The sequence below is a fragment of the Macrobrachium rosenbergii genome, chromosome 40, assembly GCF_040412425.1.
Source record: "Macrobrachium rosenbergii isolate ZJJX-2024 chromosome 40, ASM4041242v1, whole genome shotgun sequence".
Lineage (NCBI taxonomy): Eukaryota > Metazoa > Arthropoda > Malacostraca > Decapoda > Palaemonidae > Macrobrachium > Macrobrachium rosenbergii.
The window spans coordinates 23,970,279-23,991,865 of NC_089780.1; the positions used below are offsets into that span (position 1 = coordinate 23,970,279).

Genomic DNA, 21,587 nt, shown 5'->3' on the forward strand with positions numbered 1-21,587 from the left:
CTAATTTTGATCGTAAACAGATCATGTAGTATTCATTTGAGCCCCCAAAGCTGTTTTATATACTTTCTTTTCAGTTTTGCTCAGAGAGTTAATATCTTGTTTTGCAAGTTTAATCACTTACATGACATACTTGAACGTAGGGGTGCAAATTAAATTCCTTGCAGTGAGGTTTGCCATCCACAGACCTCTTAAAATGCGTACATGTTGTTAACTGTGTAATGTTATCCAAATGTTCATTTTAAGGAAACCTTTTTCAGAATGTTCCGGAAGCAAATTTTCTGCATAAATACCAATCACTGTACGTAAGGGAAATAATGAACTCAACGATGTTTTAACCAATTTATTCGTCAATTGCATCATACATATCGCAACAGACGATCGAAATATCTCACTATAATCGAAGTATCCTGTGCTCCTTTTCGATAAGTAGATCACATGTTAATATTTCATTAAAATAAACATTTATTTGACGATCTCGTGTCAAGTCAAAAAGAATCTCCCGGATTTCTCAGTAAAGAGAGAAGAAGTAGTACATTTGATCTTAAGTTTGGAGGTAACTCGAGGGAAAACTCAACTACAGATCACCTGAGTTTTCTTATTTTTTTTAACAAGAAAGAGAATGGGAAGCTTTGCAAAGTCAGACACGCAGAAAGCTCGTAAGATGTGTTCAGAAGCCCGCGCGAAGATGCGTTCAGATGGTTTCTGGGAAAGGCGGTTTTCCGTCGTCCTGTGGTTTTTCTTTCCAAGTTCTCGAAGTCTCTTCAAATAACGCGGTCAGTTCGGTGTTTGCCTGCAAGATAAGTGATTGACTTTACCTCTACAGTGATCACGTGGTTAAATATACTTCAAGTTTCTGTAGAAGATAAGGAAATAAATCAGAATCCTGTGCTTTCGTGTATATTTAACTCACATCTTGAGGGTATATATATATATATATATATATATATATATATATATATATATATATATATATATATCCCTGATAACATTTCCATTTCTTTCATGTTATGGAGGTCAACTGGGAATGAATTAATACTAAATAATTTATGAAATTAAGAAAAAATAAGTAAAAATCAAGGACACAAATTCATATTTCAGTTTTAAATGACTAAACGACAGGAGTTATGCAACTTGGGCTTGTAACTTCTCTTGTAAATTTACCTGATGGTGGTGAGACTTACTTTTCACGTCTATGGCATGGCCATTTTCTGTATGACGCGTATCAGCAAGGGCCTCCTTCTCCTCTTGGGTCTGACTGGCCGTATCTGGGGAAGTCAATAATGAAGAATTAGAGGAATTTATTTCTGGTGATAGAAATTCATTTCTCGCTATAATGTGGTTCGGATTCCACAATAAGCTGTAGGCCCCATTGCTAGGTAACCAACTGGTTCTTAGCCACGTAAAATAAGTCTAATCCTCAGCTCAGTGGTCTGGTAAAACTAATATATACTTAACTTTTGGAGATGTCAAGGAATTAATGCTGTGAGCAACGACTACTTTTTCTAGATGCCACACTTAGGGTAAATGAGCAAAGTACTCAAAGAGAATACAGTATGCACAGAGCCTCATACAAAGCTAATTTTATCACATTTTACTTGGAAAGTCTCATGATTAGACTAGAACTGAATATAGAATTTAGGCCAAAGGCCAAGCACTGGGACCTATTAGGCCATTCAGCGCTGAAACGGAAATTGACAGTAAAAGGTTTGAAAGGCGTAACAGGAGGAAAACCTCGGAGTTGCACTATGAAATAATTGTTCGGAGAGGGTGGAAAGTAAGATGGGAGAGAGGGAATATGAAAGGAGGTACAGTAAAAGGAACTAAAAGGGTTGCAGCTAGGGGCCGAAGGCACGCTGCAAAGAATCTTAAGTAATGCCTACAGTGCACCGCATGAGGTGCACGATGGCATTGCCCTATTATTGGAGAATGTAAACAAGCATTTGAGAAAGTATTCAGTAGAGTACCTCAGGTGGTGGAGTCACCACTTCTGGTGTGGTAGTTACACTCGTCTGTGTTGTTGGAGCGTAGGTAGTTACAGAAGTCTGCGCTGCTGTTGCTGGAAAAAAAAAGTGAAATCTTGGTATAGTTTTAGCCCATAACAAAGCAGATCTTGCTTAATAGTTCAGAGAATTTAACAGACCTACTGCGAAATTACATTTTTTTCCTGAATCTTCATCTTTGGTACCAATATCTATGCTAAAAAAAGACATAAAAAAAACAAGTGTTCCTTTTATTACCAGAAGGTGCAGCTAACAGCTAGCCACGCCACAGACAGAAATCCCCCTTACTTGTTGTGTTCATTCCATATATGAGTATGGTCACCCACTCGATAGCTTTTTCAGTGGTGTTAAAGAGTCTGGGCATCTCGCTGAGGTCCAAATTGGCCGTCCCATTCCTTACGAGTTCCACGAACTCGTCCAGCAAGAAGGCCATGCACTCGACCTCTTCAGGATCACTGCTATGGGTCAGAGATAAGAAGTAGTTGGCCAAGTATAAAGAGATATTCGTTGGCGAATCAGTCATAGAGCTGCCCAGCCCGCAGTAAGAAGTGAGGACGATCGTGTTGTTGTCGGGGGCTGACATAGAGTACAGGGCGCGTCTCCTGCGTCCCATTGAGGCTCTCATCTGCTGCATTAGACTGTACAGTCTGTTGAAGCTTGCAAGCGCTGCCTTGAGAGCTTCGATGAGCCAGTAGCGTGCTGTGAAGATGAGGGGAGTAAACGAGTTGGTATGAAGTTGATACAGGCTATAAACGAAGAGAAAATGGGAGAACCAAACACTTTGAGAACAATAACAATGTTTTGAAAGGACCAAGATCTAGTAAGGTTGACATGCTGAACAATAATTCTATTTTTATCTCAGTTATCATGCTTCTAGACGTACGTATATCGCTTCTGTTTTCATGAATGCTTCTTGGCCCAGTCTTTGGTGACATTAAATGTGTCTCTCTACTTGCAGAGATACATTCTCTGGCCTCCTTTAAGCAAGCACGACTCATTTATACTGAGAGAAAAGCAATCATAAAGAGGCGTATTCAAATGTTCTTTTGTAGCGCAACTGGACGCTAGCAGAAGTTGTGGGGTTCTGTCTCTTGAGGAGATTTGAGTTCAGTTCTTGGAGAATAATGTTCTCATTTCACAAAAGAAGGAAGACATAAACGCACACGCACACACACACACACACACACACAAAACATTGAAGGTGCTAAGCCAAGTTGGTTCCGAACCATAGCATCATGACGGCTTTGTGACTTTACTTTGTTTTAGCAAGATTCTCATCTGCTCAGAAATCATGGATGTCCTCATGAACCAAATTTGTAGGTTATAAAAAAACTTCCTGAAACATTTCATCAATATGAAAAGAGCCTAGGCACAAAGATTTAAACGTTATTCTCATCCACACTAAGAAAATCATGAAGGTCTTTCATCACTGCTGCAGTTTTAAAATATTTGCATTGATAAGGAAAACATATCATGAAGGTTCTTGTTATCTTCAGTAATTACTCATTCGCATAAAAAAAGAAGGCTTCGTTGTCCAGACTTGACAGTGGGAGCAAAATTAACAGTGATCGAAATTCTTGAACAGTCTGCCTGTTTAAAAAGTTATTCTACGAGTTTCAGGAATCAGACCGCCATCTCTGTAAGGATACAGAATTCAAGACAGACGAAGCTGTTTTCAAAAAGGTTTACGAAAACCCCAAAACTGGACGATTGATACATACCGGTTGGGAGCCATCCGAATCGGGTGCAAATATCATTGTTGCCTCTCTTTTGCCCGTAGGAATAGCACCGGTTATTGTCGACGCATCCTGGAACTGGAGAATTAATTAATAAAAAAGAAATGGTTATGCGAAATAGGGACAACGGATAAAGCAGACATTTATAAAGGAAAACTTAAGAGAAAATCAAATGAAGTAAAAATATATGATTATGAAAAATAGAAATTAAAGACATTGCAGAAAATTATAAAGGAAAATTCAGAAGAAAATCAAATGACATAGACCACGCTTAACGATTTTAGTTTTTTTCGATTTCTGCACACCTGGCCCTTTCAGCTTTGTCATAAATTTATTTGGATGCTATTCCTCACCATAGCTACCACTCACCACAGCTGTTTAATCTCCAGGTACATAATTCACTGTATAGGCCAACAGGGCTGAATTTTTTGTAATTCAGTTCTATTATCAGCATTATATTCCACATTTCATTAAGAAATGAAGATGTAAAAAACTATAAACAGAATCTACCCCAGTGAATTCTACTGGATAATGGTATATATATATATATATATATATATATATATATATATATATATATATATATATATATATATATATATATATATATATATATATATATATATATATATAAAGACGTTGCCACGAAGGAAAGTGAAACGACGGGTGGTGCTAGGCCTTTCGACTTACTGTCCTCTGCCCAGCAGACTGCTAAGTAAACGACAGCAAGTCGAAAGGCCTAGTAGCACCACTCTGTCGTTTCATTTTCCTTCGTGGCATTGCCTTTATTTATATATTTATCACATTCCATATTTAACCTCGGATCAGATAGAGAAGAACCGCAAGAAAACCATAAGTTAAGAAGAGTCTTCCTCACCAGACTTCCAACTGCCTGAAATGCAGACCGAACAAAAACCTTGATTTCCTGAGGGCTTCGCAGATCCTTCGGGATTCGCATCTCGATTTGGAAGACATCCTGAAATGAGTGGAAAGAAGTATCTATACCTGTTGATATACAGATGCAGATATAGGTACATGGATATAGATGCATGCTGACCCCGGTCGCCTGAGGAAGGGGAAACCTCTTCTCATGCTTGACGGAACAGTTGCCAAAATAGTTTGAGAAAAAGGAGCAACTTATCTAAACCAACAAGAAACAGATTTAGTGATTTGTACTGTACTTCAAGAAAAGCTTGAAGTCATTTCAGCCCCCCAGAAGCTGACGTGAGGGAGAGAATGAATTGCCTTTCCATCAGGTTATAAGAAATGAGTTTTGGGGGGTCACGTTCTGGTGATGGTTTCAAGCTGAAGAGTTGCTAAAAGAAGAAAGAGATGTGTTGAGTAAAATGACGATTATTATTATTATTATTATTATTATTATTATTATTATTATTATTATTATTATTTATTATTATTATTCAGAACCCTATTCATATGGAACAAGCCCACAGGGGCCAGTGACTTGAAATTCAAGTCAAAAAAAGAATATGGTATTCATTTGAATGAAATTACAGGAAATACAAAAAGAATATAATTATTATTATTATTATTATTTGAGTAATAAAAATCCACAATTTTATAGTAAATATATTACTATGTAAAATAAACCAAAGACTCTCGAACACCTGAACGGTGTTCCTCATCAGTGTTAACGTTAAAATGCAAAGTGAGGGTAGTTTTCTTATGAAATAGTTTTTAATAAAAGGGGGCGGGGCGAGAGGATAACAGCCCACCACGGAAGTGCTGGTTCGGGTGTTATGTTATTCCAAATTCAAGAGGCAGTTGCGCCAATCTCCTTGATCTTCGTACTTGCGATGTTGCACCTGCCTGCGCTGCATAGGTGCCATAGTCGGAACCATCCACAGGGACGTCGGCTGTCTGGAGAGAGAGAGAGGAAGAGGAAGCAGAGCATCAGGGTTCACACGCTCAACGTCAGTTTTGAAATTAAAATGTTTTATGTAGTGTTTGGCAATAAATCAGTTGATGAAAGGGTCTTCATTAGTAAATGACTGGTTATCTTCAAAAGATACTCCCATGTTTACGGCAGCACCTTCAACTAATCTTCTCATGCGAGAATCGTCACTTTTAAAAATAGTTCGTGCACCACCCCAATTAATTCTGTGGCCTAAATTAAAACTATGAGCTACCAAAGCGCTCCCCCGTGCATGAAGATCATAGGCCCTTCTGTGTTCCTTTAATCTTACATCCAATCCCCTACCACTCTCCCCATAGTAACAACCATTGCGATCATGGCAGGGAACCTTGTAAACACCGCTGTTTCTCTTGGTGCTGTTATTATTCTTGGTAAGGGCTTTTGCCAAGGTGTTTTTATAGGTATAAACAATTTTTATATCCTTTTGGTATTTATTCATATAATCGCCCACTCTTGAGATTTCTTCTTAAAGGGTAATGATATCAACATGTTTCTTGTTATTCATTTCCTTATTAAGATGACCTATATAAAACCTCCTTTTAGCCCGGCTGATGGCGTCAGTAATAAAATGTTCCGGGTACTTTAAGGACCTGAAGGTATCTACGACATGGGAGAGTTCTTCTTCTAGAAATTCGGGGTCGCATATACGGAGTGCTCTTAAAACAAAGCTAATGATAACATTCCTTTTAACTTGCTGTGAGTGGTGGGAAAAATAATGAATATAATTTTCTTTGTTAGTAGCTTTTCTAAAAACTGAAAATTTGAAAGAGTTACTGTTTAAATCCTTAGGAATTAGGACATCTAGGAAAGAAATCTTGTCATCAACCTCTTCTTCAACTGTAAATTTTATAGAATCGACAACGTTGTTGGCAGTATTCAGTCAGCAGTCTAAAGCTACGTCGTTGAGGTAAAAAAATAATAAATATATCGTCTACATATCTCACCCACAGAGCAGGCATTCAGGTTGGGTTACATCTCTTTAATATTTCAACTTCTATGAACACCATGCACAGGTTAGCTAAAACTGGTGACATTGGTGAACCCATAGAAACACAGCTTTTTGTTGGAAATATTTATTATTAAAAGAGAAAATAGTACAATCAACACAGATTCTAACCAGTTCGAGAAATTGTTCGCATGGAATACGAAAGCTGATAGTCCCTCTTCGTGTCTTTTCTTTAAATTTTCCTCAACAAAATCAAGCGGAACATTTGTAGATAAAGAGGTGACATCGAGGCTAATCATCCTACCATCGGAACGGTTAAAATTCCTTAGTCTATCAATGAAATGGGAGGAGTGTATTAGGTGAGCATTAGATATGGTGCCGAGTAATCGGCTAAGGGACTTAGCCAACCAAGAGGCAAGAACACTCTGCGGGTCACCATATCTGATGCTCATCTAATACACTCCTCCCATTTCATTGATAGACTAAGGAATTTTAACCGTTCCGATGGTAGGATGATTAGCCTCGATGTCACCTCTTTATCTACGAATGTTCCAATGCTTGATTTTGTTGAGGAAAATTTAAAGAAAAGACACGAAGAGGGACTATCAGCTTTCGTATTCCATGCGACCAATTTCTCGAACTGGTTAGAATCTGTGTTGATTGTACTATTTTCTCTTTTAATAATAAATATTCCCAACAAAAAGCTGTGTTTCTATGGGTTCACCAATGTCACCAGTTTTAGCTAACCTGTGCATGGTGTTTATAGAAGTTGAAATATTAAAGAGATGTAACCCAACCTGCAAGCCTGCTCTGTGGGTGAGATATGTAGACGATATATTTATTATTTTTTACCTCAACGACGTAGCTTTAGACTGCTGACTGAATACTGCCAACAACGTTGTCGATTCTATAAAATTTACAGTTGAAAAAGAGGTTGATGGCAAGATTTCTTTCCTAGATGTCCTAATTCATAGGGATGTAAACAGTAACTCTTTCAAATTTTCGGTTTTTAGAAAAGCTACTAACAAAGAAAATTATATTCATTATTTTTCCCACCACTCACAGCAAGTTAAAAGGAATGTTATCATTAGCTTTGTTTTAAGAGCACTCCGTATATGCGACCCCGAATTTCTAGAAGAAGAACTCTCCCATGTCGTAGATACCTTCAGGTCCTTAAAGTACCCGGAACATTTTATTACTGACGCCATCAGCCGGGCTAAAAGGAGGTTTTATATAGGTCATCTTAATAAGGAAATGAATAACAAGAAACATGTATCATTACCCTTTAAGAAGAAGTCTCAAGAGTGGGCGATTATATGAATAAATACCAAAAGGATATAAAAATTGTTTATACCTATAAAAACACCTTGGCAAAAGCCCTTACCAAGAATAATAACAGCACCAAGAGAAACAGCGGTGTTTACAAGGTTCCCTGCCATGATTGCAATGGTTGTTACTACGGGGAGAGTGGTAGGGGATTGGATGTAAGATTAAAGGAACACAGAAGGGCCTATGATCTTCATGCACGGGGAGCGCTTTGGTAGCTCATAGTTTTAATTTAGGCCACAGAATTAATTGGGGTGGTGCACGAACTATTTTTAAAAGTGACGATTCTCACGTGAGAAGATTAGTTGAAGGTGCTGCCATAAACATGGGAGTATCTTTTGAAGATAACAAGTCATTTACTAATGAAGACCCTTTCATCAACTGATTTATTGCCAAACACTACATAAAACATTTTAATTTCAAAACTGACGTTGAGCGTGTGAACCCTGATGCTCTGCTTCCTCTCCCCCCCTCTCTCTCTCTCTCCAGACAGCCGACGTCCCTGTGGATGGTTCCGACTATGGCACCTATGCAGCGCAGGCAGGTGCAACATCGCAAGTACGAAGACCAAGGAGGTTGGCGCAACTGCCTGTTGAGTTTGGAATAACATAACACCCGAACCAGCACTTCCGTGATGGGCTGTTATCTTCTCGCCCCACCCTATTTTTAAAAACTATTTCATAAGAAAACTACCCTCACTTTGCATTTTAATGTTAACACTGATGAGGAACTCTGGTTTATTTTACATAGTAATAGGCCTATATTTACTATATAATTGTGGATTTTTATTACTCAGATTGTTTTTCACGAAATTGTGAATCTATTATTATTATTATTATTATTATTATTATTATTATTATTATTATTATTATTATTATTATTATTATTATTCAGAACCCTATTCAAATGGAACATGCCTACAGGGGCCACTGACTTGAAATTCAAGCCAAAAAAAAAGAATGTAGTGTTCATTTGAAATAAATTACTGAAGATAATAGGAAATACAGAAAGAAAAGAATTATTATTATTATTATTATTATTATTATTATTATTATTATTATTATTATTATTATTATTATTATTATTATTATTATTACTGTTATTATAATAATTATTATTATTACTCCTAACAAGCAAGCATTCTTATAGAACAAGTCAAAATGCTATGAAAATGCATACCAAACATTTAAAGAGTAGATTTAAAATGTGTGAAAAAGATTAAAGTTGTATAAAATAGTGAAAAGAGCTTTAAATGCGATTAAGTAATTTTAAAAGCATAAGACTAAATAAAGAGAAAACTTTACAATTTATGACAAATGTTACTTTTAAAGGCTAAAACACTCGGCAAAGGCAATTGTTTAATGCACAACCAAGCAAGATTTGAGAGCAATGGTTATATAACTCACTACCACAAAATTATCCTTCCATTATTTCAATATTCATGAGTATCCCCAAAGAGAAGCTTAACAAACATATGAAATAAGAGTTGAGTATTTGAATATTTCAACAAAATTTCTTTGGAATTTGGCATAAATTGAAAGTCCAGAAGATTAATTTTTCAGGATTTTTAATAACTTTATTGACAAACAAGGCACCATTTTTTTTTATAAGATAAAGGGTTTCGTTCTGCTTAAAGTGCAGGATAACATCTTTCCAAAGATATCATTATATAGATATTACTTATGATATTCTTTAAACAAGATTGTACAGCATGTGAGAATTTACCTTGTCCGGTGGAGGCTGCAGTGGTTGTGGTTGGACCTGAAGATGTGGTTTGAGCTGGAGAGGTGTTGGTTGGACCTGAAGTTGTGGTCTGAGATGGAGTTGTTGTGGTTGGACCTGAGGTTGTGGTCTGAGGTGGATTTGTTGTGGTTGGACCTGAGGTTTTGGTCTGAGATGGAGTTGTTGTGGTTGGACCTGAGGTTGTGGTCTGAGCTGGAGTTGTTGTGGTTGGACCTGAAGATGCGGTGGATAGTCCTGAAGTTGTGGTCTGAGCTTGGGCTGTTGTAGTTGGACCTGAAGTTGTGGTCTGAGCTTGGGTTGTTGTAGCTGGGCCTGAAGTTTTGGTGGTTGGACCTGAAGTTGTGGTCTGAGTTATGGATGTTGTGGGTGGACCTGAAGCTGTGGTTTGAGCTGGAGTTGTTGTGGTTGGACCTGAAGTTGGGGTAGTTGAACCTGAAGATGTGGTGGATAGACCTGAAGTTGTGATCTGAGCTTGGGTTGTTGTAGCTGGACCTGAAGTTGTGGTCTGAGCTAGAGTTGGTGTGCTTGGTCCTGAAGTTGTGGTCTGAGCTGATGTTGTTGTGGTTGGACCTGATATTGTGGTGGTTGGTCCTGAATTTGTGGTCTGAGTTGGAGTTGTGGTTACACCTGAAGTTGTGGTCTGAGCTAGAGTTGTGGTTGGACCTGAAATTGTGGTATTTGGACCTGAAGTTGTGGTGGTTAGACCTGAAGTTGTGGTCTGAGCTGGGATTGTTGTGGTTGAACCTGAAGTTGTGGTCTGAGCTGGGGTTGTTGTGGTTGTACCTGAAATTGTGGTCTGAGCTAGAGTTGTGGTTGTACCTGAAATTGTGGTATTTGGACCTGGAGATGTGGTGGTTAGATCTGAAGTTGTGGACTGAGCTGGTGTTGTGTTTTCACCTGATGTTGTGGTCTGAGCTAGTGTTGTTGTTGGACCTGAGGTGGTCTGAGCTGGTGTTGTGGTTGGACCTGAAGTTGTGGTCTGAGCTGGCACTGTGGTTGGACCTGAGGTTGTGGTCTGAGCTGGTGTTGTGGTTGGACCTGAAGTTGTTGTCTGAGCTGGTGTTGTGGATGGACTTGAGTTTGTGGTCTGAGCTGGTGTTGTGGTTGGACCTGAAGTTGTGGTTTGAGCTGGTGTTGTCATGGTTGGACCTAAGGTTGTGGTCTGAGTTGGTGTTGTGGTGGTTGGACCTGAGGTTGTGGTCTGAGCTGATTTTGTGGTGGTAGGACCTGAGGTTGTGGTCTGAACTAGTGTTGTGGTTGGACCTGAGGTTGTGGTCTGAGCTGGTGTTGTGGTTGGACCGGAAGTTGTGTTCTGAGCTGGAGTTGTGGTTGGACCTGAAGTTATGTTTTGAGCTGGTGTTGTTGTGATTAGACCTGAAGTTGTGGTCTGAGCTGGAGTTGTGGTTAGACCTGAAGTTGTGGTCTGAGCTGGAGTTGTTGTGGTTAGACCTGAAGTTGTGGTTTGAGCTGGTGTTGTGGTGGTTGAACCTGAGGTTGTGGTCTGAGCTGGTGTTGTGGTGATTGGACCTGAGGATGTGGTCTGAGATGATGTTGTGGTTGGACCTGAGGTTGTGGTCTGAGCTGGAGTTGTGGTCTGAGCTTGGGTTGTGGATGGGCCTGAAGTTGTGGTCTGAGCTGGTGTTGTGGTGGTTTGACCTAAGGTTGTGGTTTGAGCTTGGGTTGTTGTGGTTGGAACTGAAGTTGTGGTCTGAGCTTGGGTTGTTGTGATTGGACCTGAAGTTGTGGTCTGACCTAGTGTTGTGGTGGTTAGGCCTGTAGTTGTGGTCTGACCTAGTGTTGTGGTGGTCTGTCCTGAAGTTGTGGTCTGAGCTAGTGTTGTGTTGGTGGAAGCTGGGGTTGTTGTGGTAGGACCTGAAGTTGTGGTCTGAGCTGGTGTTGTGGTGGTTTGACCTGAGGTTGTGGTCTGAGCTGGTGTTGTTGTGGTTTGACCTGAGGTTGTGGTCTGAGCTTGGGTTGTTGTGATTGGACCTGGAGTTGTGGTCTGACCTAGTGTTGTGGTGGCTAGGCCTGAAGTTGTGGTCTGACCTAGTGTCGTGGTAGTCTGACCTGAAGTTGTGGTCTGAGCCAGTGTTGTGTTGGTGGAAGCTGGGGTTGTTGTGGTAGGACCTGAAGTTGTGGTAGGACCTGAAGTTGTGGTCTGAGCTGGTGTTGTTGTGGTTGGACCTGAAGTTGTGGTCTGAGCTGGTGTTGTTGTGGTTGGACCTGAAGTTGTGGTTTGAGCTGGTGTTGTGGTGGTTTGACCTGAGGTTGTGGTCTGAGCTGGTGTTGTGGTGGTGGTCTGAGCTGGCGTTGTTGTGGTTGGACCTGAGGTTGTGGTCTGAGCTGGTGTTGTGGTGGTTGGACCTGAAGTTGTGGTTTGAGCTGGTGTTGTTGTGGTCATGCCTGAAGTTGTGGTCTGAGTTGGTGTTGTGGTGGTTGGACCTGAAGTTGTGGTCTGAGTTGGTGTTGTGGTGGTTGGACCTGAAGTTGTGGTTTGAGCTGGTGTTGTTGTGGTTAGGCCTGAAGTTGTGGTTTGAGCTGCTGTTGTTGTGGTTTGACCTGAGGTTGTGGTCTGAACTTGGGTTGTTGTGGTAGGACCTGAAGTTGTGGTCTGAGCTGGTGTTGTGGTGGTGAGATCTGGGGTTGTTGTGATAGGACCTGAAGTTGTGGTCTGAGCTGGTGTTGTGGTGGTGAGATCTGGGGTTGTTGTGGTAGGACCTGAAGTTGTGGTTTGAGCTGGTGATGTGGTTAGGCCTGAGGTTGTGGTCTGAGCTGGTGTTGATGTGGTAGGACCTGAGGTTGTGGTCTGAGCTGTTGTTGTGGTGATTTGACCTGAAGTTGTGGCTTGAGCTGGTGTTGTTGTGGTTAGGCCTAAAGTTGTGGTCTGAGCTGGTGTTGTGGTGGTTGGACCTGAAGTTGTGGTTTGAGGTGGTGTTGTTGTGGTTGGACCTGAAGTTGTGGTTTGAGCTGGTGTTGTTGTGGTAGGACCTGAGGTTGTGGTCTGAGCTGGCGTTGATGTGGTGGAACCTGAGGGTGTGGTCTGAGCTGGTGTTGTTGTGGTTAGGCCTAAAGTTGTGGTCTGAGCTGGTGTTGTGGTGGTTGGACCTGAAGTTGTGGTTTGAGTTAGTGTTGTTGTGATTAGGCCTGAAGTTGTGGTCTGAGCTGGTGTTGTTGTGGTTTGACCTGTTGTTATGGTCTGACCTTGGGTTGTTGTGGTTGGACCTGAAGTTGTGGTCTGGGCTGGTGTTGTGGTCTGGGCTGGTGTTGTGGTGGTTGGACCTGAAGTTGTGGTTTGAGCTGGTGTTGTTGTGGTTAGACCTGAAGTTGTGGTCTGAGTTGGTGTTGTGGTGGTTGGACCTGAGGTTGTTGTGGTTGGAGCTGGTGTTGTTGTGGTAGGACCTGAAGTTGTGGTCTGAGCTGCTGTTGTGGTGGTTGGACTTGAAGCTGTGGTTTGAGCTGGTGTTGTTGTGGTTAGACCTGAAGTTGTGGTCTGAGATTGTGTTGTGGTGGTTGGACCTGAGGTTGTGGTCTGAGTTGGTGTTGTGGTGGTGAGAGCTGGGGTTGTGGTGGTTGGACCTAAAGTTGAGGTGGTTGGTGCTGGAGTTGAGGTAGATTCTGATGTGGGCATAAACAAGAAAATTATTATATTATTTTTATGAAATATTCCTTTTTGCAATTTTTATTTAAGAAACTACTGTTAATATTAATTACATAGAAATATTGATAAACTAGAGGAATAATTACTGTAATTTCAAAATGATTACAAATATATAATAAGAAATAATCACGAAAGATTTCAATTCACATTTCTCATTCTTTTAAAAACCAGGTGGAAGGTAAGGGAGTTTATAAGAAAAAATGACTCAATAAACCAAGACTTGGGGTGCCCAAGTTGCAACTCCTTTTATTCCTTTCTCTCCTTTCGCTGCTTCCACTTTAACTCCTTTCATATTCTCTTTATTCCATCTTACTTTCCACTTTCTCTGCAGTCTGAGTATTCACGATCAGGTTTACCTATCAGTTCTACTGACAGTTCTACTCTTTTCATGTGGACGCTCATCCGTCGACCAGTTGGAGGTGAAGTGACAGGTAAATCTGACTCTGAATACCCAGCCTAACAATTTTTGCATAGGGCAACTGCGAGGTTTTCCTCCCGTTACACCTTTCAAACCTTTTTAGTCTCATTTCCCTTTCTATGCTGAATGACCTCATCATAGGTCCCAGTTCTTGGCCTTTGTCCTAAATTTTAGGTTCCATTCCGTTCCAAAATCAAGACATAGATTTTGGAATAGAATGGAACATGAAATAGTGGGAAGTGATGAGAAAAACTCCTAGAAAAATACTAAGGTGCTGGATTAGTGAAAACATTCTCTGAGAATCATTAAGAAAGGTATGGTGAGAGATTAGAAAAACTTTCTTTTTGAGAAATAAAGGGACAGAATTGTGGGAGTTCATGAGGCAGACATTCTTCTTAGGATGCAAGACTGTGGAATGGAAGGAAATAAGAAAAAACATTATTTTCAAAACCAAGCGGAGGGTTGACTGGTGATAACATAACTTTGTTACACCCATTCATCAAGGTAGTTTAAGTTATTTACAAAAGTAAAGGCTTTATAATCAGTGTTTGCTGTGTCGTTTTGCCTTTGATAATGGATGGATAGACTTAATTTTTGTTATCAGATTTCAAAACACGACCAAAGCAACATTTGTTATCTGTACCTGTCGTACTTTGTCCCTCCAAGTCACCAATAAGGATTGTCAGGACACTAGTGGCATTGTCGACTGCTGCCGCCAAAGTCTCATCTTGGCTAACAGGAATTTCATTACTCTCTATCTTCTGCACAATCTCTCCCAGCAAGCTGGTCATGCATTTAACCTCATCAACTGAACTGCTTGCTGTTACTTTTGCAAAGTAATCGATTAATGTGTTGAGGACAGTTGCTGTGGTGCCTGTGAGTTCATCTTGCACCCCGCAGTAGGGTGACACTGTAAGGTTTCCTGAGACCGACGTATCTAAAACGTAGGTCGGGGCATTCCTTCTTCGCCTCTTCCCTGACAGGCCTCTGAGTATTGCAAGTAGCCTCCGCAAGAAGTCACGCGCTCTCCTCAGTATCGTGACCAGCCTTTCAGTTTCTGGAAATCAAATCAGGGCAAAACAGTAGATGAAGGGAGTAAATGCAATACATTTGTTGCAGAGGAACAATTAGGGAGAAATGTATAATCAGACAAAAGTTTTATGTGGCTCAGTGATTTGAAAGCACTTTCAGAACGAGCCTATGTTAATGTTTTTTTTTTTTAAATAAAATACTTTGTGTTCTTCACTGAGTGAATTTGAAATGGGTTGCAAAACAACAACTCGTGGAAAAATGTTTAAATAGACAAAAGTTTTAAGTGGCTTGTTCAAAGCACCTTTTAGAATGAACCTGTGTTTTCTTCTTTTTAATAGACTACTTTGGATTTTTTGCTAGGCGAATTTAAAATGGGATGTAAATAGCATAGAAATTCATGTGCTTTTCAGGCAAGCACTGATGGTTTTGATAAACTTCCAATGCTGGATTCAGCTCTTTAGCCTTTCTTTGTTCTTCCATTGCTTTGCCTACAGCCCTTTAGAGTTAATATTTTTGTACTTCCCTTGCACAGCTTTTTTAAAGATACTGATAATGATACTTAGAGTAGTCCAATAGATAATAGATAGTAACTTCATTAAAATATAATTTCATTTATTGCTGTTCATCCCACAGATCAGAATAATATCAAAGTTAGTTTGATTTATTGCTGATCATTTCACAGACCAGAATAATATTTCATTGCTTGATAATTTTTCTATATTTTCTACGAACTGCATTAAGTTATTCCAAAGGTTAACTTCATATTTTAAATACTACTGGAATATTGTCTTGCATGTGGTAAGAATGAAAACCTACCTGACAGCTGAGTAGTGGTAGTTGTTAGAGTTGGTACCGTGGTAGTAGTAGCTGGGGTTGTGGTTGGTGCTTGAGTTGTAATTGGTTCTTGAGTTGTAGTTGGTGCTTGAGTTGTAGTTGAAGATGCTGCTGTTGTGGTTGGTGTCAGAGAGAGAGCTGTGGTGATTAGAGTTGAGGATGTTGTGGTTTGAGCTTGGGTAGTGGCTGTGGTTGGTGAAAGAGTTGCTGTGGTTAGAGATGGAGTTGTCGTTGTTGGTGATGGAGTTGTTGTAGTTGGTGATGGAGTTGTTGTGGTTGGTGATTGAGTTGTAGTGGTTGGTGATGGAGTTGTGGTTGGTGATTGAGTTGTAGTAATTGGTGATGGAGTTGAAGTGGTTGGTGGTGGAGCTGTAGTAGTTGGAGATGGAGTCGAAGTGGTTGGTGGTGGAGTTGTAGTAGTTGGAGATGGAGTTGTCGTAGTTAGTGAAGAAGTTCTAGTGGTTGGGGGTGGAGTTGTAGTAGATAGTGATTGAGTCATATTGGTTGGGGATGGAGTTGTAGTGGTTGGTGATGGAGTTGTGGTTGATGATTGAGTTGTAGTAGTTAGTGATTGAGTTGAAGTGGTTGGTGATGGAGTTGTAGTAGTTGGTGATGGGGTTGTAGTGGTTGGTGATTGAGATGTAGTGGTTGATGATGGAGTTGTAGTTGGTGATTGAGTTGTAGTAGTTGGTGATGGAGTTGTCGTAGTTGGTGATGGAGTTGTCGTGGTTGGTGATGGAGTTGTTGTAGATTGTGATGGAGTTGTAGTGGTTGATGATGGAGTTGTTGTAGTTGGTGATGGAGTTGTTGTGGTTGGTGATGGAGATGTGGTTGGTGATGGAGTTGTTGTGGTTTGTGATGGAGTTGTCATAGTTAGTGATGGAGTTGTAGTTGATGATGGAGTTGTAGTGTTTGGTGATGGAGTTATTGTAGTTGGTGATGGAGTTGTTGTGGTTGGTGATGGAGGTGTGGTTGGTGATGGAGTTGTAGTGGTTGGTGATGGAGTTGTTGTGGTTTGTGATGGAGTTGTAGCGTTTGGTGATGGAGTTGTCGTAGTTGGTGATGGAGTTGTTGTGGTTGGTGATGGAGGTGTGGTTGGTGATGGAGTTGTAGTGGTTGGTGATGGAGTTGTGGTTGGTGACGGAGGTGTGGTTGGTGATGGAGTTGTCGTAGTTGGTGATGGAGTTATGGTTGGTGACGGAGGTGTGGTTGGTGATGGAGTTGTCATAGTTGGTGATGGAGTTGTGGTTGGTGACGGAGGTGTGGTTGGTGATGGAGTTGTCGTAGTTGGTGATGGAGTTGTGGTTGGTGACGGAGGTGTGGTTGGTGATGGAGTTGTCGTAGTTGGTGATGGAGTTGTGGTTGGTGACGGAGGTGTGGTTGGTGATGGAGTTGTCGTAGTTGGTGATGGAGTTGTGGTTGGTGACGGAGGTGTGGTTGGTGATGGAGTTGTCGAGTTGGTGATGGAGTTGTGGTTGGTGACGGAGGTGTGGTTGGTGATGGAGTTGTCGTAGTTGGTGATGGAGTTGTGGTTGGTGACGGAGGTGGTTGGTGATGGAGTTGTCGTAGTTGGTGATGGAGTTGTGGTTGGTGACGGAGGTGTGGTTGGTGATGGAGTTGTTGTAGTTGGTGATTGAGTTGCAGTGGTTGGTGATGGAGGTGTGGTTGGTGATGGAGTTGTTGTGGTTGGTGATGGAGTTGTAGTGGTTGGTGATGGAGTTGTTGTGGTTGGTGATGGAGTTGTCGTAGTTGGTGATGGAGTTGTAGTGGTTGGTGATGGAGTTGTCATAGTTGGTGATGGAGTTGTAGTGGTTGGTGATGGAGTTGTTGTAGTTGGTGATTGAGTTGTTGTAGTTGGTGATGGAGTTGTAGTGGTTGGTGATGGAGTTGTGGTTGGTGATGGAGTTGTCGTAGTTGGTGATGGAGTTGTAGTGGATGGTGACTGAGTCGTAGTGGTTGGTGATTGAGTTGTCGTAGTTGGTGATTGAGTTGTAGTGGTTGGTGATTGAGTAGTAGTGGTTGATGATGGAGTTGTTGTGGTTGGTGATTGAGTTGTAGTGGTTGGTGATGGAGTTGTTGTAGTTGGTGATTGAGTTGTAGTGGCTGGTGATGGAGTTGTCATAGTTGGTGATGGAGTTGTAGTGGTTGGTGATGGAGTTGTAGTGGTTGGTGATGGAGTTGTCATAGTTGGTGACTGAGTTGTAGTGGTTGGTGATGGAGTTGTCGTAGTTGGTGATTGAGTTGTGGTGGTTGGTGATGGAGTTGTGGTGGTTGGTGATGGAGTTGTCGTTGTTAGTGATTGAGTTGTAGTGGTTGGTGATGGAGTTGTAGTGGTTGGTGATGGAGTTGTAGTGGTTGGTGATGGAGTTGTCGTAGTTGGTGATTGAATTGTGGTGGTTGGTGATGGAGTTGTTGTGGTTGGTGATGGAGTTGTCATAGTTGGTGATGGAGTTGTCATAGTTGGTGATTGAGTTGTTGCAGTTTGTGATGGAGTTGTCGTAGTTGGTGATTGAGTTGTCGTAGTTTGTGATGGAGTTGTAGTGGTTGGTGATGGAGGTGTTGTGGTTGGTGATGGAGTTGTAGCTGGTGATGGAGTTGTAGTTGTTAGTGATGGAGTTGTCGTAGTTGGTGATGGAGTTGTAGTAGTTGGTGATGGAGTTGTTGTGGTTGGTGATGGAGTTGTCATAGTTGGTGATGGAGTCATAGTGGTTGGTGATGAAGTGGTTGTAGTTGGTAATGGAGGTGTTGTCATTGGTGATGGAGTTGTTGTAGTTGGTGATTGAGTAGTTGTTGTTGGTGATGGAGTTGTCATAGTTTGTGATGGAGTTGTCGTAGCTGGTGATTGAGATGTAGTGGTTGGTGATTCAGTTGTAGTTGGTGATGGAGTTGTCGTAGTTGGTGATTGAGTTGTTGTTGGTGATTGAGTTGTCGTAGTTTGTGATGGAGTTGTCGTAGTTGGTGATTGAGTTGTCGTAGTTTGTGATGGAGTTGTAGTGGTTGGTGATGGAGTTGTTGTAGCTGGTGATGGAGTTGTAGTTGTTAGTGATGGAGTTGTCGTGGTTGGTGATGGAGTTGTAGTGGTTGGTGATGGAGTTGTCGTAGTTGGTGATGGAGTTGTAGTGGTTGGTGATGGAGTTGTAGTGGTTGGTGATGGAGTTGTTGTGGTTGGTGATGGAGTTGTTGTAGTTGGTGATGGAGTTGTCGTAGTTGGTGATGGAGTTGTCGTGGTTGGTGATGGAGTGGTTGTGGTTGGTGATGGAGTTGTGGTTGGTGATGGAGTTGTCGTAGGTGATTGAGTTGTCGTAGGTGATTGAGTTGTAGTGGTTGGTGATGGAGTTGTAGTGGTTGGTGATGGAGTCGTCGTAGTTGGTGATGGAGTTGTAGTGGTTGGTGATTGAGTTGTAGTGGTTGGTGATTGAGTTGTTGTGGTTGGTGATGGAGTTGTAGTTGGTGATGGAGTTGTAGTGGTTGATGATGGAGTTGTTGTGGTTGGTGATATAGTTGTTGTAGTTTGTGATGGAGTTGTCGTAGTTGGTGATTGAGTTGTAGTGGTTGGTGATTGAGTTGTTGTGGTTGGTGATGGAGTTGTAGTTGGCGATGGAGTTGTCGTAGTTGGTGAATGAGTTGTAGTGGTTGGTGATTGAGTTGTAGTGGTTGGTGATTGAGTTGTTGTAGTTGGTGATGGAGTTGTTGTGGTTGGTGATTGAGTCGTAGTGGTTGGTGATGGAGTTGTTGTGGTTGTTGGTGATGGAGTTGTCGTAGTTGGTGGTTGAGTTGTAGTGGTTGGTGATGGAGTTGTAGTGGTTTGTGATGGAGTTGTTGTAGTTGGTGATGGAGTTGTTGTGGTTGGTGATGGAGTTGTTGTAGTTGGTGATTGAGTTGTAGTGGTTGGTGATTGAGTTGTCATGGTTGGTAATTGAGTTGTAGTAGTTGGTGACTGATTTGTCGTAGTTGGTGATGGAGTTGTCGTGGTTGGTGATGAAGTTGTGGTAGATGCTGCTGTGAAAATAAATGGTAAATGGTGAAAAAGAGACCTTTAATGCTGTTTATATTTTTCATAGATCACCTTAGACATTCTTATTATATTTTAAATCCTGGTTAATTCCATAAAATATACTATAAAATTTCATAGCCATGCAAATGTTTATGGGTGAAAGAGTGCGTTTACAATAAATCAAGTTAAAATTATTTTTACATATTCCTGAATTGAATTTAGACATTATGTATTATAAGTTTTTAAATTGTTATTTTTTTACCTCAACTTTATCTTTTTCCTGGTAAATTCCTTTTCATTTTAAGAGAAAAATATTTAAAGAAGAAAATTATATAACTGAATAATATTTTTTAAAATGGAAGGAATATTAGAGTAAGTTTTTGACTTTTGTTCGGACTTGTTACCAGACAAGCAATAACTTTTTTTCTCGACTAATTCAAGACATGTTTAAACAGCCTTTTGAATCCTGTTTGAATCATGCCCTGCATATCAGAAAGTGTACTGGGACAGCTGAAATAATATATTTGGACTTGGTATCCCATAAGATCTTTGCATAGACACTTGTAAGAAATTATTGAAGATGATAACACTTGTGGGGCCACTGTTGGCTACTGCTAGTCCCTTTTAACATTCAGAAAGCTACACAATTATAAATATATATTACATCACACTAATTGTGGGTAACTAGACATTCTTGTTTATGTTCTTAGCCCTGAAAGGAGTATTCCCAGAATAACCAGGAAACAGAGCTTTGTATATTTTTTTTGCCAGAATTTGACTAATGCATTTAGATCTAACAAATTGAAACAGATAGTTCTTATGAACTGGGGCATTTGGTCCACCGGTTCCTCTGTAAAGATGGCAACTATAGAAGAATCACTTTCGAAGAGCAACATTTAAGAAGGCCTGTAAGTAAATATGTTAAGAATTGCTCTGGAAGATACTTTAATAACTTAGTTATTTTGATATATAGTCTTGGCTTCTAACTGTAAAGTGAAACCACTACTGTAGGTAGATTTATACATATCAAAGATGAATATATTGAAGTGTTATTTACACTTTGGATTTCAAATTTTGAAATTAACTATATCTGCCAGTAGTTTGTTGTCTCTTTTTTGTATGCTAAGAATTTCAAGCCAATATTCGTAATTTCTTTACCTGTCGACGATTGTCCTTCCAGTTCTTGGATAAGTCTAGATACCGTCGAGGTAGCATTGTCGAGTTTGGCTGCCACAGACTCATCTGTAATGTTAGCGATTTCTCCACTCTCCAACTTCACAACAACTTCTGAGAGCAAGTTAGTCATGCATTGAGCCTCGTCAGGTGAAGTGCTTGTTTGTGCATTGATGAAATAATCAGCTAAAGTGCTGATGACCTCTGCAATGGAGCCTGTGACTGAATCTTGCACACCACAGTATGGTGATATTGTCAGGTTTCCAGAAACTGATGTATCTATGTTGTACATCAAGGCATTCCTTTTACGTCTCTTCCCTGATTGGCCTCTCAGTCTCGCAGCCAATGTCCGTAAGAGGGCTAAGGCTCTTCTCAAAATTGTGAGCAGCCTCTGTGCATCTGGAAACCAAGTGAAGGCAAAAGTCAGTTGATGAACTGGTTCATTTCCACAGCATTGGAGCTACTGAGCCAAAAGTCTACATAGACAAAACTTTTAGATATGTTGAAGATTAACTTATATGTATATTTGTTTTAAACTCAACTGAGCTTTATTTTTTTGCTTGGTGACTCTGAAATGGGACTTTGAAATATATATGTTTTTTAGATAGGTGAATAAAACATATCGGTGTTTTGGTGGAGTTGAAAATGTAAATAAGCTTTCTGGGTATCAGCAATTGGTTCCAGGTTTAGTAATGGAGACGAGCAATAACTCTTCATAATATGGGTTAAGATTCTTTTAAATCCATTTAGTACAACTTGGGTCCTCTTCAGCAACATGTTTTGACATCTGGACA

General features: G+C 40.5%; 1 protein-coding gene and 1 long non-coding RNA gene across 2 annotated transcripts in view; one reads left to right on the forward strand and one right to left on the reverse strand.

Annotated features, from left to right (window-relative positions):
• The window catches only part of LOC136826257 (uncharacterized), a 32,861-nt gene that overhangs the window by 2,229 nt on the left and 9,045 nt on the right, over window positions 1-21,587 (forward strand). The window lies entirely within an intron of this gene.
• On the reverse strand, window positions 327-19,782 carry LOC136825976 (mucin-2-like). Its single transcript, XM_067082837.1, has 9 exons — window positions 15,609-19,782; window positions 14,404-14,817; window positions 9,667-13,299; window positions 4,614-4,712; window positions 3,722-3,814; window positions 2,289-2,699; window positions 1,965-2,056; window positions 1,182-1,265; window positions 327-790 (listed from the first exon to the last, which is right to left on the reverse strand). Exons 1-8 carry the CDS (start codon window positions 19,531-19,533, stop codon window positions 1,191-1,193), a joined length of 8,742 nt encoding a protein of 2,913 aa, XP_066938938.1. The 5' UTR covers window positions 19,534-19,782; the 3' UTR covers window positions 327-790; window positions 1,182-1,190.